At 36.0% G+C, this 13,108-nt stretch overlaps 1 protein-coding gene across 1 annotated transcript; it reads right to left on the bottom strand.

The window, feature by feature from the left end:
* Positions 1-1,198: 1,198 nt before the first annotated feature.
* LOC105033219 (cytochrome P450 734A1) lies at positions 1,199-12,859 on the bottom strand. Its single transcript, XM_010907923.4, has 5 exons — positions 12,223-12,859; positions 3,301-3,521; positions 2,884-3,125; positions 2,418-2,757; positions 1,199-2,010 (listed from the first exon to the last, which is right to left on the bottom strand). The coding sequence occupies exons 1-5, from the start codon at positions 12,524-12,526 to the stop codon at positions 1,585-1,587; spliced, it is 1,533 nt and encodes a 510-aa protein (XP_010906225.3). The 5' UTR covers positions 12,527-12,859; the 3' UTR covers positions 1,199-1,584.
* Between the last annotated feature and the right edge of the window lie 249 nt (positions 12,860-13,108).

The following is a 13,108-nucleotide window of genomic DNA, read 5'->3' as shown; positions in this document are numbered from 1 at the left end:
TATCTCAACCACTGCAGTTGCTTCAGAAAGGACTCCAATGAGAAGGCCTCCAGAGAGAAGTCATCCTCATCGCAGGAGCCACACACATCCAGTGAGAGGAGTTTACTGTCCAAGTTAAAAGTGCATCTGCATTTGGAGCCATAGTATTAATATGAAGACTACGCCGTTCCTCTTCATAATATCATATCATAGAATGTGTTTTATTTTCTGTGGACTTGCTTCCGGTTGTCTCTTCTCATGTACATGTCTTCTTTCTGGAATGTGATGTTGGCCTGGGTTTTGATGTTTGCTGCTAAGGCTGTTTCTCTATTTGAGCTTAAAGAGCCTTGTGGTTTCATCGCCTGAATCAAAGAAGATGGTGATCAAATATGAGCATGTTTGTGATCTTCTTGTGCCAGACTCGTCTTCCATAAAAGTGAAAATCCCATTGAACTTTACCATTCTCCTTGGATGGCCTTTTTTTCTTGTGGAAGTAGATTCTCCCTGGATCATTTTCCATTCACTACTTCAGGCTTGGGGACAGTAATCTATGGATGGTAAATGGTTAATGAACCCAACTTCTGATATGGACACCAAAATTGACCCTCACATGATGGTTCTGATTGCACGGTGTCCTCACATTGGCACAAGGAATCTTGCAGAAGTAACGAACAATGCTCATGAGGTGGGTACAAGGAGAAACAGGTTTTAGGCATTCTTCAGAATTTATCCACCAAATAAAAAGAATGAAAAGAAAACATGAGAAGTAATATGCACTTATTTTATCGTAATTTTAAGTAGGCAGGACCATGATAGAATAGATTGAAAGAACAGAAAAAAACATATGAATGGCCTCAACTGTGAGAATAACCTCAGGTTTCCAAAATTTAATTACATTTATGGTGTAATATCTGTGATATAATGCTGAAAACATCTGGGAATGTATCGTTTAAATTATTCAGTTGTTTACTCGTCAAACTACAGAATTGGCCAATTTACCTCTATGAAATTCCTGACAATTTTTTAAATTTCTCTGGGACTTCGGTGATTTTGGGATTTCAACAGTAAAATAATGCTTAAGCGCATCTTTAACATTGAAATGCTGAATGGTAATCAGAATGTACTGCAGAATTACTATATTTTTTTATTATGCTTTTTTTTTTTTTTTTTGTAAATTATGGGCCATGATTTTATTGAATAGACTGGGCCAGTAAGTTAGCTGAAGCCTCCAGAGGCACCTAAGGGGCATTTCCAGTCCCCCTGGCCAGCATGTGTGATGGCCTGCTTCAACCATGAAAATTTTGCCCAAAATTTGCAGGCCTTCTGGGATCATGCTGCAATGCAATATTTACAGCATAACTAAAGGGCAGTTCCGAGAGATTAGTATCGAGAAGATGCTCTACGTTAGGGTCCTAATCTCCACTACTAATGTGTAAGGAGAATTTAATTGTATCTAGCAATTTGCTTTCAGGAGTTTCTGAAGTTGCTCCCAAGGAAGTGAAGCTCATACTGCTATGGTGCCACTTTATTCTTTATTAGTTATACACCAATAAAACACTCTTCATGATTGCATCTGGCTTCCACAAGACTATCTATGCAGAACAATCATACCTTATGGAACATGACATGTGCCCCCTTCCCTGGTTTCATAGTCAGACCACAAACTGGTTCATGCTTGTATCTAGGGGAGATGGCAAGGGTGAACTTCTGTAAGATCATGGTGAGAACTATTTTGGCCTCAATCATGGCAAAGTTCATCCCAAGGCATATCCTCGGCCCTTGCATGAATGGCATGAATGCCATTGGATGCTTTGATGCTTTTGAGATGCCTTCCGCAAAGCGACCTGGATTAAATCGGTACACATCATCGCCCCATTGATTCCTGTCATGGTGGACTGCTATCAAGGGCACCTCTACATCGACCCCAGCAGGGATGATTAGGTTTCCAATTTTTGTTTCCTCTTCCGTCTTCTTCATGACAAAGGGGACAGGTGGATACAACCTCAGTGTCTCATTGATTATCATGTTCAGCTGCAAGACCACTAGAAAGCATCAACAAAGGAAACACTAGGTAGAACAGAAGCTATTATGTTAAGATTAAGAATATTCTCAATTAAGACTGTGATGTTCCTATTAGTGTGAAATTGTCATATTAGTCTAGCCTTGCTATGAACCGAATCTATGATGCTGTTTGGCAATAAGCATGGAACAAATTGAAGAGGAGATCATGTGACACCTAATGATCGGCATGAAGAGATGGCTACAAGGATTGATAAAAACAAGAAAGATCAAAGAATATACATATATATATATATACATAGATGCATGCATGCATACATACATAAATACATACATACATATATACATACATATATGTTCATATTTTTTTCCTTCTAATTTATGATGACGATCAAATGTTACAAATAAAAGCAACTTACAGTTTTTAACTGACTGAGGATTTCAGTAGTTGGCCTGCTCCCTTTAAGCACATGGTGAACTTCCTCCCGAGCCCTGTCTTGCCATTCGGTGTGAACACCCAAAAGAACGCAGGCCCAAGCTAGTAGAAGGTTTGTGCTCTCTGAACCCGCTATTGCTATGGTGCAACATTCATCTATTATCTGCTGCCGAGACATGGTCTTCAGTGACAGCATCAAAGAAAGCCAGTCTTCCTCTTTCTGGCCTTCTCTCCATTCCCTTCTATCGATCAATTCATTGAACCTCCTCTCAGCATCTTGTCTCAACCACTTGCTCCTTCGATTGAAGGATGTAGGAAGAAACCTAGTTGCCATTTTAGCATAGATTAAGCAAATGTTTTCATATTAAATTTGTTCTCGAATTTATCAGCTGACTATGTGGAAACCTAGGAATTAATAGGAGTTCTTGGTCATAATAATTCTGTTCTACCTGGAACCAGGAATATAGAAGGTTCTCACTGCTTGGGAGCTAAGGGCAGCTTGTTGGGATTGCAACTGGATGATGGGCAGGCTTTCTTCCGCATCATTCCCAAATATGACTTTGGCTATGATACATTGAGCTAGACTCTCAAATTCTTTGTGCACTTCAATCTCCAACTTATTTGATTCCATCAGATCGTTCCACCGCTCTATTCTTTCTTCAATTGCGCTGAGTACAACTCCTGACAAGCCCTGCATAAATCTTGTAACAAGAATCAACTAGAAGTTTTTCTCAATGGCAGCAAAGGTAAAGAAAAATTAAAACACAAATGGACAAGATAATGAGACAATCATAAATCAATTTTGCTCATCATCAACTAGTTTTATATATCAACTGATAGATCAGGAGGTTGATTAGAAATGCCACCTTAAGGGTTTCCATGAGGAAGAAAGGGTTGAGAAGCCTTCTCTGTGTGGCCCAAGTTTCTCCTCCCACTGCAATTATGCTCTTACCCAGCAGCAGATGAACTACTGGATGCTGGATGGACTGAGTATACCTTCTGGGGTTCATGGTCATCTCCTTAATCAATTCAGGGTCTGTGATCGATAGCCGAGGTGAACGGCCATACCAGTATAAATATACGCTTCCTGTAATGAACAATGTAACTGCTTCAGTGATCCAGTGCCAGGTGACAGCTTCTCTGGAATCCTTCCCATAATTTGCCCATGCATAAGATTCAAATTTCCTTGCCCGCTACTTCATACTCAAGTATATCATCGTCTTAGTATATATGAAATGATCCTAATTACTGTATTTGGCTTAGTTTAACATGAGTGTGGCAAGATTGTCAACAAAGTAAACTTAATTTTGATTGCTGGATGGCAACGTGTTAGTGAGTTTGGTTTTCACCAACTGTAAAGGAAAATTTAAAGGAGTATAGCAAGGCTATCTGTTGACCAGAATACAGGGGTTAAGAACACCCCATTAAAAAAACAACCAAAAATGCTTTTCCTTCAGGGTGCAAGATAGACTTGCACATAAATGAGAAACCGTAGCTTGAATGGAGGCGTATGCTTCCAACAAAGCTGGGCATGGGCATATGAAAGGCATAGATGACACAAATATGTTTGATCTAACTAGAATTGATAAAAGATAGCATGAAATGGGTCACAACAATCAAACTAAGACAATCAAAAGATGGCACATAAATCTTATAAAAGCTGCAAGGATGACCTGTAGCTTTCCTCTTGCTTTTTCACGATGAGAAACCTGCAAGCTGCATAGAGAGGAGCTGCTGAATAGATATGGTAAGTGGTATTTGAGCCTAGGTAATTATAATGTGTATGTCTCTCTCTCTCTCAAAAAAAAAAAAAGGAAATTTAACCAAAAAAAAAAAAAAAAGATGCATATCAAATAAATAATCTCTCGCTCCACTTGTATGCCAGGTTTCGTAACACATGCAGAGAATGGGGTAAAGAGATGGTCAAATATTATTCATGTATGTGAGATACTTGCTACCCTGGCAATGGTCATTATAAGAACATCAGCTAACTATTCTGTGCGACATGTTCTAATTGCAGTACCATGCACCCCTTTAATTAGATTTAGAGTTCAGACTCAACCTGATCAAAACCCATCACGCTCACCTGGCCTGAACACGCCAAGTAATTGGACAGCTTTTGGGAATCCAATGTAGAATTAAAATTTAACACATCTCAGCTCTGGCTAATGTTGTGATATCTGATTTTTTTTTATTGCACGAATTTCAAAGCAGCCTAAAAAGAAAAAGAAAAAAAGGAGGAAGGAACGAAGAAGACTCCAGCGAAGGAAACGAAGAAGACTCCAGCTGGGAGTCTTCTTCCACCCAAATCATCGAAGGGAAAATCGAATTCAGAGAAGATTCGGCTTCCTCTCCAACCTATAAATCCCCTCTCCTCTCCTTTAAGGCTAACCACGACGAGCACCGGATCTCTCCTCTTATTTTCCTCGATTTTTTACGTTGAAGCCGCGGACGCCCTTATCATGTTCAATCGTCTCAAATCCTCGTCGGAGACCTCACCAGAGCCCAAGGTAAGCCCATCCCCTAATCCTCTCTTCCTTCCCCTCCTTCCCATGGCATCGCGCACCCCCATCGGCCATCGGGTTCATTGAAAATCCCATAAAAAGCTAAAACTCTATTTTTTCTATTCGGCCGAGCTATCTCTTCCTTGTTTCCGACCACCGGTGCTGGTATTCACGGTGCCGCGCCCATGCAGCATGAACCCCACCTCCCTACCTATCTTTTCCAAAGGTCTTGGCGACTGGTGATTGGCCAATGACTTAAAAAATTTCAAAGAAAGGGGCGGATCCCCTGTTTTTCATGATTTTCTTCACCGACTGATCCTTGCCGCCGGTTGTTCTCTGTCCCATCATCGTCGGCCGCCTACTGCCGCTGCCCATTGCTGGTCTTCTGGCCAAGAACCACCAGCCACAGTCCCGATCCCTTGTTCGGCCAAGAAAAAAAAAAAAGAAAGAAGAAGAAGAGGAGGAAAGAAAAGAAAAGCAAAAAGAGAGAGAAAAGGATTTTCTTTCTCACCTCTCTCTCTCTTTTTCTCTCTAAGATCTTTCTACTCTCTCTTTCTCTCTCTAACTGCATCACGGATCCTAGGATAAACTTGAGATGAAAATAAGATGACCTAAAAAAATCCGTACAGTAGGTTGGATTTCAGTCTGGTTCTTATCCGAAATTTATAGCATCTGATCACAGTTAATTCATATTGAGTCACTTTGATATGATCTTTGATGATCTCGATCATGATTGCCTCTTCTAAAGGATACAAAAAATTTCTCTCCACTTTTTCTCTCTACTTTCTCTCTCATGATCGACTTTCTCTCCCTAAGAAGATCCATAAATCCTGTATCGAGTCATACCTTCATCTTCTAGAGACTCATGTTGACTCCAACAAGATAATCCGAAGTCACTTTGATATCCGTATTGTATGTCAACCTCATTTGGCTATATCAAGTATCTTTGAAACCTACTATTGATGAACTCTATTGATTGATCTTGATCTTGATCCAATCCATGCTTCATGATTCCTTGATCAGAGTTGCCTAAATCTGATCCTCAGCTTGGAGATCCTAATTTGCCCTGATGTCTGGATGGTCCAACATGTTCGATCAACAGTCTTCTTTTCTTATGATTTAATCTTATTATATTCATCAAATAAAAATTGATGATAATTTAATATTTTAAATAAGATTAGCTGATTTTTTTAACGAAGTCTAAGGATCTAAGATGAACAAGGTAAGTGGATCTTATGATTTTAATATATTTTTAATAATCATATTTTTTATGCAAAAAAATTTTATTTATGAAATCATATTTTTCATAAAATAAAGATCAGCATATGTGATATAAAAAAGTATATTTTATAATGAGCATTAATTCCATGAATATCTTATGAAAATAGCATGGTTATAAAGTATGAATTTTATGATTTTTTCATCAATGTATATGTATGTTTTAAGAAAAAGATGTAAAGATTTCAAAGACTTTCAAATAGTTATGAATGAATCTCTTCAAAAAAGTCGACATTCGGAGCTAGCATTCACATGAAACATAGCCCCACCAATAGGTATAAAGTTGGCACACGAAATAAAAACTCTGTCAATTAAGAAATATGATCCTATCACGGATATAATAGTGATCTTAGCATGAATATCTGTGAGCAATATTTTTAAACATGACATGAATACATGACAAGAATAATTTATGATTCATGTTTATGAAATATTCATGATTTATGCAAATATGATTTGATTTATAACTTATTTTATTATATACTCTATGAAATATTTATTTTTATAATATCTGTTATTTTTTAAATATTTTATTATTATAAAAAAATTTATGTTTGATCCGATAAGAAAGTGTCAGTTCTACTTACTGAGCTAGTGTAATTCATATTTTTTTATTTTTTTATTTTTTATAAAAAAAATTAGGATCGATGAAAGATTTAAGCTTGGAGATCTACATAGCAAGCTCAAAAATTTTGTAGCAGAAGTTTAGTTTATTTTATGATCATGGACTTATAGTTATTTATTTATAAATTTTGAGACTTGAATTTAGTATTATCTTTTAGATTTAGTCCCTTTGAACCAATATTAGTTTATTTACTTGATGAATAATGAAATTGAATCTTTTATTATAACTTATTTTTGATGGATTTTAGCAGATTATGATTGATTAGTTTCATGTTATCGTGGGTCTCATCCTTCGATAGTATGGCCATATTATGTCTCAGATTTATGACATGATATTTTATGGTATCAGAGCATAGATTATGATTACTTAAGACTATGGTCTAAGTAACTAGGGCATGATATAAATAATATCAGAGCTTAGGTTATGATCATTGAGAACTATGGCTTAAGTGGTATTTGAGTATAAGATTATGATCACTAAAGACATGATAGATGTTGCCTAAAGGATTCAAAGATTAGATTTCAGGTCAATAGGTATAGTAATAGAATTTATTCAGTGGCATATGATGTACGTAATAGAACTGATGAGTTATATCTTGAATTTTAATAAGTACATTTGATCTAAATTTAAGAGGTGTTGACCTTTGAATATAGAATATTATCCTGATAAGTTATATTATGTTGCATATACCTGTTCAATTGCTATTTAAATGATTTCAAAATTCTAAACTCGATATGGTGAAGATCTTGTGACTTTTGATGTTCATTGTCTGATCATTACAATTTTGGGGAGGAAGCTTTTGGGATGTAACATAAGAAAAAAAAAGAAAGAATTACATCATATGGAGAGGAATATTTTTTGAGCATTGAGCCGACAAAAGGATTATGTATGAAACTCGCATGTAAATGAAAAATATATTTGATTCTATTGGTGAATTGAATTTTATTATGAGAGCATGACATACACATTCTAGTGAAATCTTTAATAATTTGTATTACTATCTATCGATAGGATTACTTTATCTTCCTTTTGTTTGTTGGAGATAGTGAGGCTATTAATTATTTTAAGTCAAAGTTTAGGTTTCTGAGCTAATTTAAGGTATGTTGCTATTGTTGATTTTTTTTTAAATGAGTTCTAGATGAAAGGGACAAGATTTTATGTCGATTTATTGATGGATGCTAAGGGTCCCAATGAAGAAAGCTCTAGGAGAAATAATCAAGTTGATTCTATTCATAGAAATGTTGACTTTAGATCTTCTAGTTTGTTAGAGTTAGAGTTAATGCTTTTACAAAGAAATGTTAGTTGTAGCTATCTAATTGATTGTCAAGTGAATATGATGTTAACTTACTTATTTCCATTAGTTTTAGATTTATGAGGTTTTAGATGAATCATGGAGCTTATATAAGGGCTTCAAATATGGAAGTAGATCAAGATTTAATTCTGATGTATTATGCTTGAGGCATAATAAAGGATAAAGAAACTTAAAAGTTTTGCTTAAAATCTATCAAAAATTTGAAAGTTGGATCTTTTGAGATTTTGATGTAAAACGGTATTCTTGTCAAAAATTTATCCGATAGCCCTACAGGATTCAGTGGGTTCAAATCAGAATGTGCAACAAAATAATGATTGAATTATATTCAAACCGGCTAAGTATACTAATTCTAATACAATAAGTGTCATGAATGGAGACTTGATTTTCAAAAAAAAAAAAAGATCACCATTGACAAATGAAAGGATAAGCTTGTTGATTTTTGGGCTTATCTAGATATTGCAGTACTATTTTTGGCAATTGCTTCTTTTATTATTAGTAATGGTCAGAAAAATTTTGAGTATCTTAAATTTAAAATTAGTGGATTGATATTTTTTGATAGAGTTTGGATGTAGAATGTTTCGGATATAGATATCTTTTTTTTTAGCTTTGATATTTTTACTTTAGTTGTTTGAATGGATTTAAAGATTTTCTACGATGAGAGTTTAATTGTTACATCATGTAACAAGTTAAAAGGATAAAGGAGGTTGTAGATTATGGTGAGCATCTAATGCTCCAGACTCTTTTATTTTTATTAAGAATAGTTAGAGTCGATTATGATTTTCATATGAAATAATCAAAAGCAAATAATTTCATGAGCAAGGAATTATGGTATTTTAAGTGAAGATTAAGAGATCAAAAAAATTCATTATCTCATGGATAGAAAGGTGTCATGAGGTTTGGAAGGTACGACAAACTAAGTCCATGCTATGTTCAGTCTTTTGAAGTCTTAAATAGAGTAGAGATATTTCTTACAAACTAGTCTTGCTATTAGAATTATCTAAAGCGCATAATGTTTTTTATGTTTTCCTATTGAGGAAGTTTGTTTTTCATATGAATAATACGGTAGATATGAGCTATTGCAAATTCATGAAGACTTAACTTATGAAGAATTTTTCATCTGAATTATTCATCGAAAAGAACAAAAAAAATTTTGAGAATGAAATTTTTTTAAGGAGGGTAGAATGTGATATCCTGATTTTTTTTATTGTACGAATCTCAAAGCAGCCTAAAAAGAAAAAGAAAAAAAGAAGGAAACAAAGAAGACTCCCGCTAGGAGTCTTCTTCCATCCAAAATCATCGGAGGAGAAGTCAAATTTAGGAAGAATTCGGCCTCCCCTCCAACCTATAAATCTCCTCTCCTCTCCTCTAAGGCTGGCCACGACGAGCACCAGATCTCTCCTCCTATTTTTCTTAATTTTTTTTGTTGAAGTTGCAGATGCCCTTATCGTGTTCGTCTCAAATCCTCGTTGGAGATCTCATCAGAGCCCAAGATAAGCCCATCCCCTGTTCCTTTATTCCTTTCCCTCTTTTTCATGGCATCGCGCACCCTCGTCGGCCGTCAGATTCGTTAGAAATCCCATAAAAAGTTAAAACTCTATTTTTCTCTGTTCGATCGAGCCATCTCTTCTTTGTTTTCAGGCACTAGTGCTGCTATTCGCAGTGCCGCACTCATACAGCATGACCCCCACCTCCCTACCTATCTTTTTTGAAGGTCATGGCCGCCGATGATCGGCTAATGATCGAAGAAAATTTTAAGAAAAGGGGTGGATCCCTTATTTTTCATGATTTTCTTCGTCGGTTGATCCTCGCCGTCGGCTGTCCTCTATCCCATCATCGTCGGTCGCCTACTGTCGCTACCCGTTGTTGGTCTTCTGGCCAAGAACCACCAGCCACGGTCCTGACCCCTCCCCTGTTCGGCCAAGAAAGAAAGAAAGAAAGAAGAAGAAAAGAAGAAAAGAAAAGAAAAAAAAGAAAAGAGAGAGAGAAAAAAATTTTCTCTCTCTAGGATCTTTTTGCTCTTTCTCTCTTTCTCTCTCTAATTGTATTACGGACCCTAAGATAAACTTGAGATGAAAATAAAATGATCGAAAATCGCTTCAAAATCCATGCAGTAGGTTAGATCCCAACCCGACCCTTATCCGAAATTTATAGCATCTGATCATAGTTAATCCATATTGAGTTACCTTGATATGACCTCTGATGATCTCGATTATGATTGTCTTTTTTGAAGGATATGAAGATTCTTTCTCCACTTTCTCTCTCATGACCGACTTTCTCTCTCTAAGAAGATTTATGAATCCTGTACCGAGTCATGCCTTCATCTTCTAGGGACTCATGTTGACTCTAATAAGATGACCCGAAGCTACTTTGATATCCATGCTGTATGTCAACTTTATTTGGCCATATCAGGTATCTTTGAAATTCACTATTGATGAACTCTATTGATCAATCTTGATCTTGATCCAATCCATACTCCATGATTTCTTGATTAGAGTTACTTAAATCGGACCCTCAGCTTGGAGATCCTGATTTGCCCTAGTGTCTAGATGGTCCAACACGTCCGATCAACAGTTCTCTTTTCTTATAATTTAGTCTTATTATATTCATCGAATAAAAATTGATGATGATTTGATATTTTAAATAGAATTAGCTAATTCTTCTAACGAAGTCTGAGGATCTAAGATGAACGAGGTAAGTGGATCTTACGCTCCTTATATATTTTTAATAATCATATTATTTATGCAAAGAATTATTGTTGATAAAATCATATTTTTCATAAAATAAGGATCAGCATATATGATATAAAAAAATATATTTTATTATGAGTATTGATTCCATGAATATCTTATGAAAATAACATGGTTATGAAGTATGAATTTTATGATTTTTTCATCTACGTATATGTATGTTTTAAGAAAAAGATGTAAAGATCTCAAAGGCTTTCAGATAGCTATGAATGAATTCTTTGAAAAAATCGACATCCGGAGCTAGCATCCATACGAAATATGGCCTCGCCAATAGATATAAAGTTGGCACATAAAATAAAAACTCTGTCGATTAAGAAACATAGCCCTGTCATGGATATAATAGTGACCTTAGAACGAATATCTGTAAGCAATATTTTCAAATATAACACGAAACATGGCAAGAATGATTTATGATTCATGTTTATGAAATATTCATGATTTATACAAGCATGATTTGGTTTATAACTTATTTTATTATATGCTCTATGAAATATTTATTTTTGTAATATCTGTTATTTTTAAATATTTCATTATCATGAAAAAACTTATATTTGATTCGATAAAAAAGCATCGGTTCTTACTAAGCGAGCGAGTGTAGCTCACATCTTTTTATTTTTATTTTTCTTTTACAAAGAAAAAAGGTTAGGACCGATGAAGGATTTAAACTTGAAGATCTGTGTAGCAAGCTTGAAAATTTTATAGCAGAAATTTAATTTATTTTATGATCATGGATTTGTTGTTATTTATTTATGAATTTTGAGACTTGAGTTTAGCATTATCTTTTGGATTTAGTTGCTCTGAATCAATATTGATTTATTTACTTGATGAATAATGGAATTGAATATTTTATTATAATTTATTTTTTATAGATTTTAGCTGATTATGATTGATTGGTTTCGTGTTATCATGGGTCCCATCCCTCGATGGCATGGTCATATTATATCCCGGATTTGGGGTGTGACAAATGTCATACTTTGTTGTTTATTATTACACGGGAGGAGGAGAATCCAGACATCCTTTATTTAACAAGAAACGGAGTGGTGAATGATTTCTTTACCTTAGCTGATTTTGTTTTCAGCTCTCTGTCATATGTTAATTACATTAACTATGAATAAACTTTATCAACAAATCCTATTACCACCGAGCAATGTCAAATTATTTATGGGTTTGCTTACTTTTTACTTATGAGGCAATTGGTAATCCTAAATCTGATTCATTTACAAGGAAAGAAAAAACCTTGTTTCAGTTATATGTGAATTCTGAAGCGAGCAAGCAAGCGCATGAGAAAGAGAGACAGAGAGAGAGGGAGGGAGGGAGCTCACCATAATTCTCTCTCCAAATTGGTAAGTGAGGGAAGACATATCGAAGGAAAGAGTGGCAGGGATGGCTTTGAAAAGGTGGTTGCGGGGGTGGTGCACTTGGGGCCTGCCCATATATCTTGCCCAACTCTGCCAAGCTTCCAAGAACTGGCCTATAAAGGGGACCATAGATCCCTTGTTTTCGGAAGTGTTTTTGTATCTCAGTAGGCTTCCACCACACAAGGACCAAAAGCTTTTCCATCATATAAAACAGAAGAAGAGCCAGCCCACAGTAGATTAAACTCCCCATCTGCATTGCTACCTTCATTGCCTTGGCGACTGGAGCAACTAGTGGGAGATGCCTATCTTAAGTAATATGGAGAGACAAACAGTACCAAGATTCCCTCCTATAAAGGACAATGAAAATGTCCAAGGAGAAGCCATCATGGCTGATTTGCACCTAAAGAAATATTAACTAATTAGCAATATCTAATTTCCGCATCTAAGAAACTTTATTGCAGGCTCAGTAACTCTTTGGTTTTACTCGGCAACATTATTTCGTTCCATTTTCTCCCCACCCAGACTTCCATCATTGAAAGCCACCAAGGAGGATCCTAGAGACCGGCAGCCTCGAGCGACCTTCCATTGTTAGCTGCGGATTTCTTGATGAGCCGCCAGCTGGGAGAGATGGGTTGAATCACACCCTTTTCTTTCTTGTATTGTGGAATTTTACTCGTTTGCCGGATCCAGCCAAGGAGGGGCGCCCATCTCCTTCCCTCCTATTGCTGTGGTCCCTCCTCGTGTAGGATCCATCAATAAAAAGGCGAGTGAAAGAGTCCAAAACGGGCTCTAACATTCGCACACGGAACCTTTTGGTGTCCGGAAAACGAGTCCGTAGAAGACTCTAGCT

The sequence above is a fragment of the Elaeis guineensis genome, chromosome 2 (genome assembly GCF_000442705.2).
Source record: "Elaeis guineensis isolate ETL-2024a chromosome 2, EG11, whole genome shotgun sequence".
NCBI classification, from domain to species: Eukaryota; Viridiplantae; Streptophyta; class Magnoliopsida; order Arecales; family Arecaceae; genus Elaeis; species Elaeis guineensis.
This window is presented reverse-complemented; position numbering and strand designations above follow the sequence as displayed.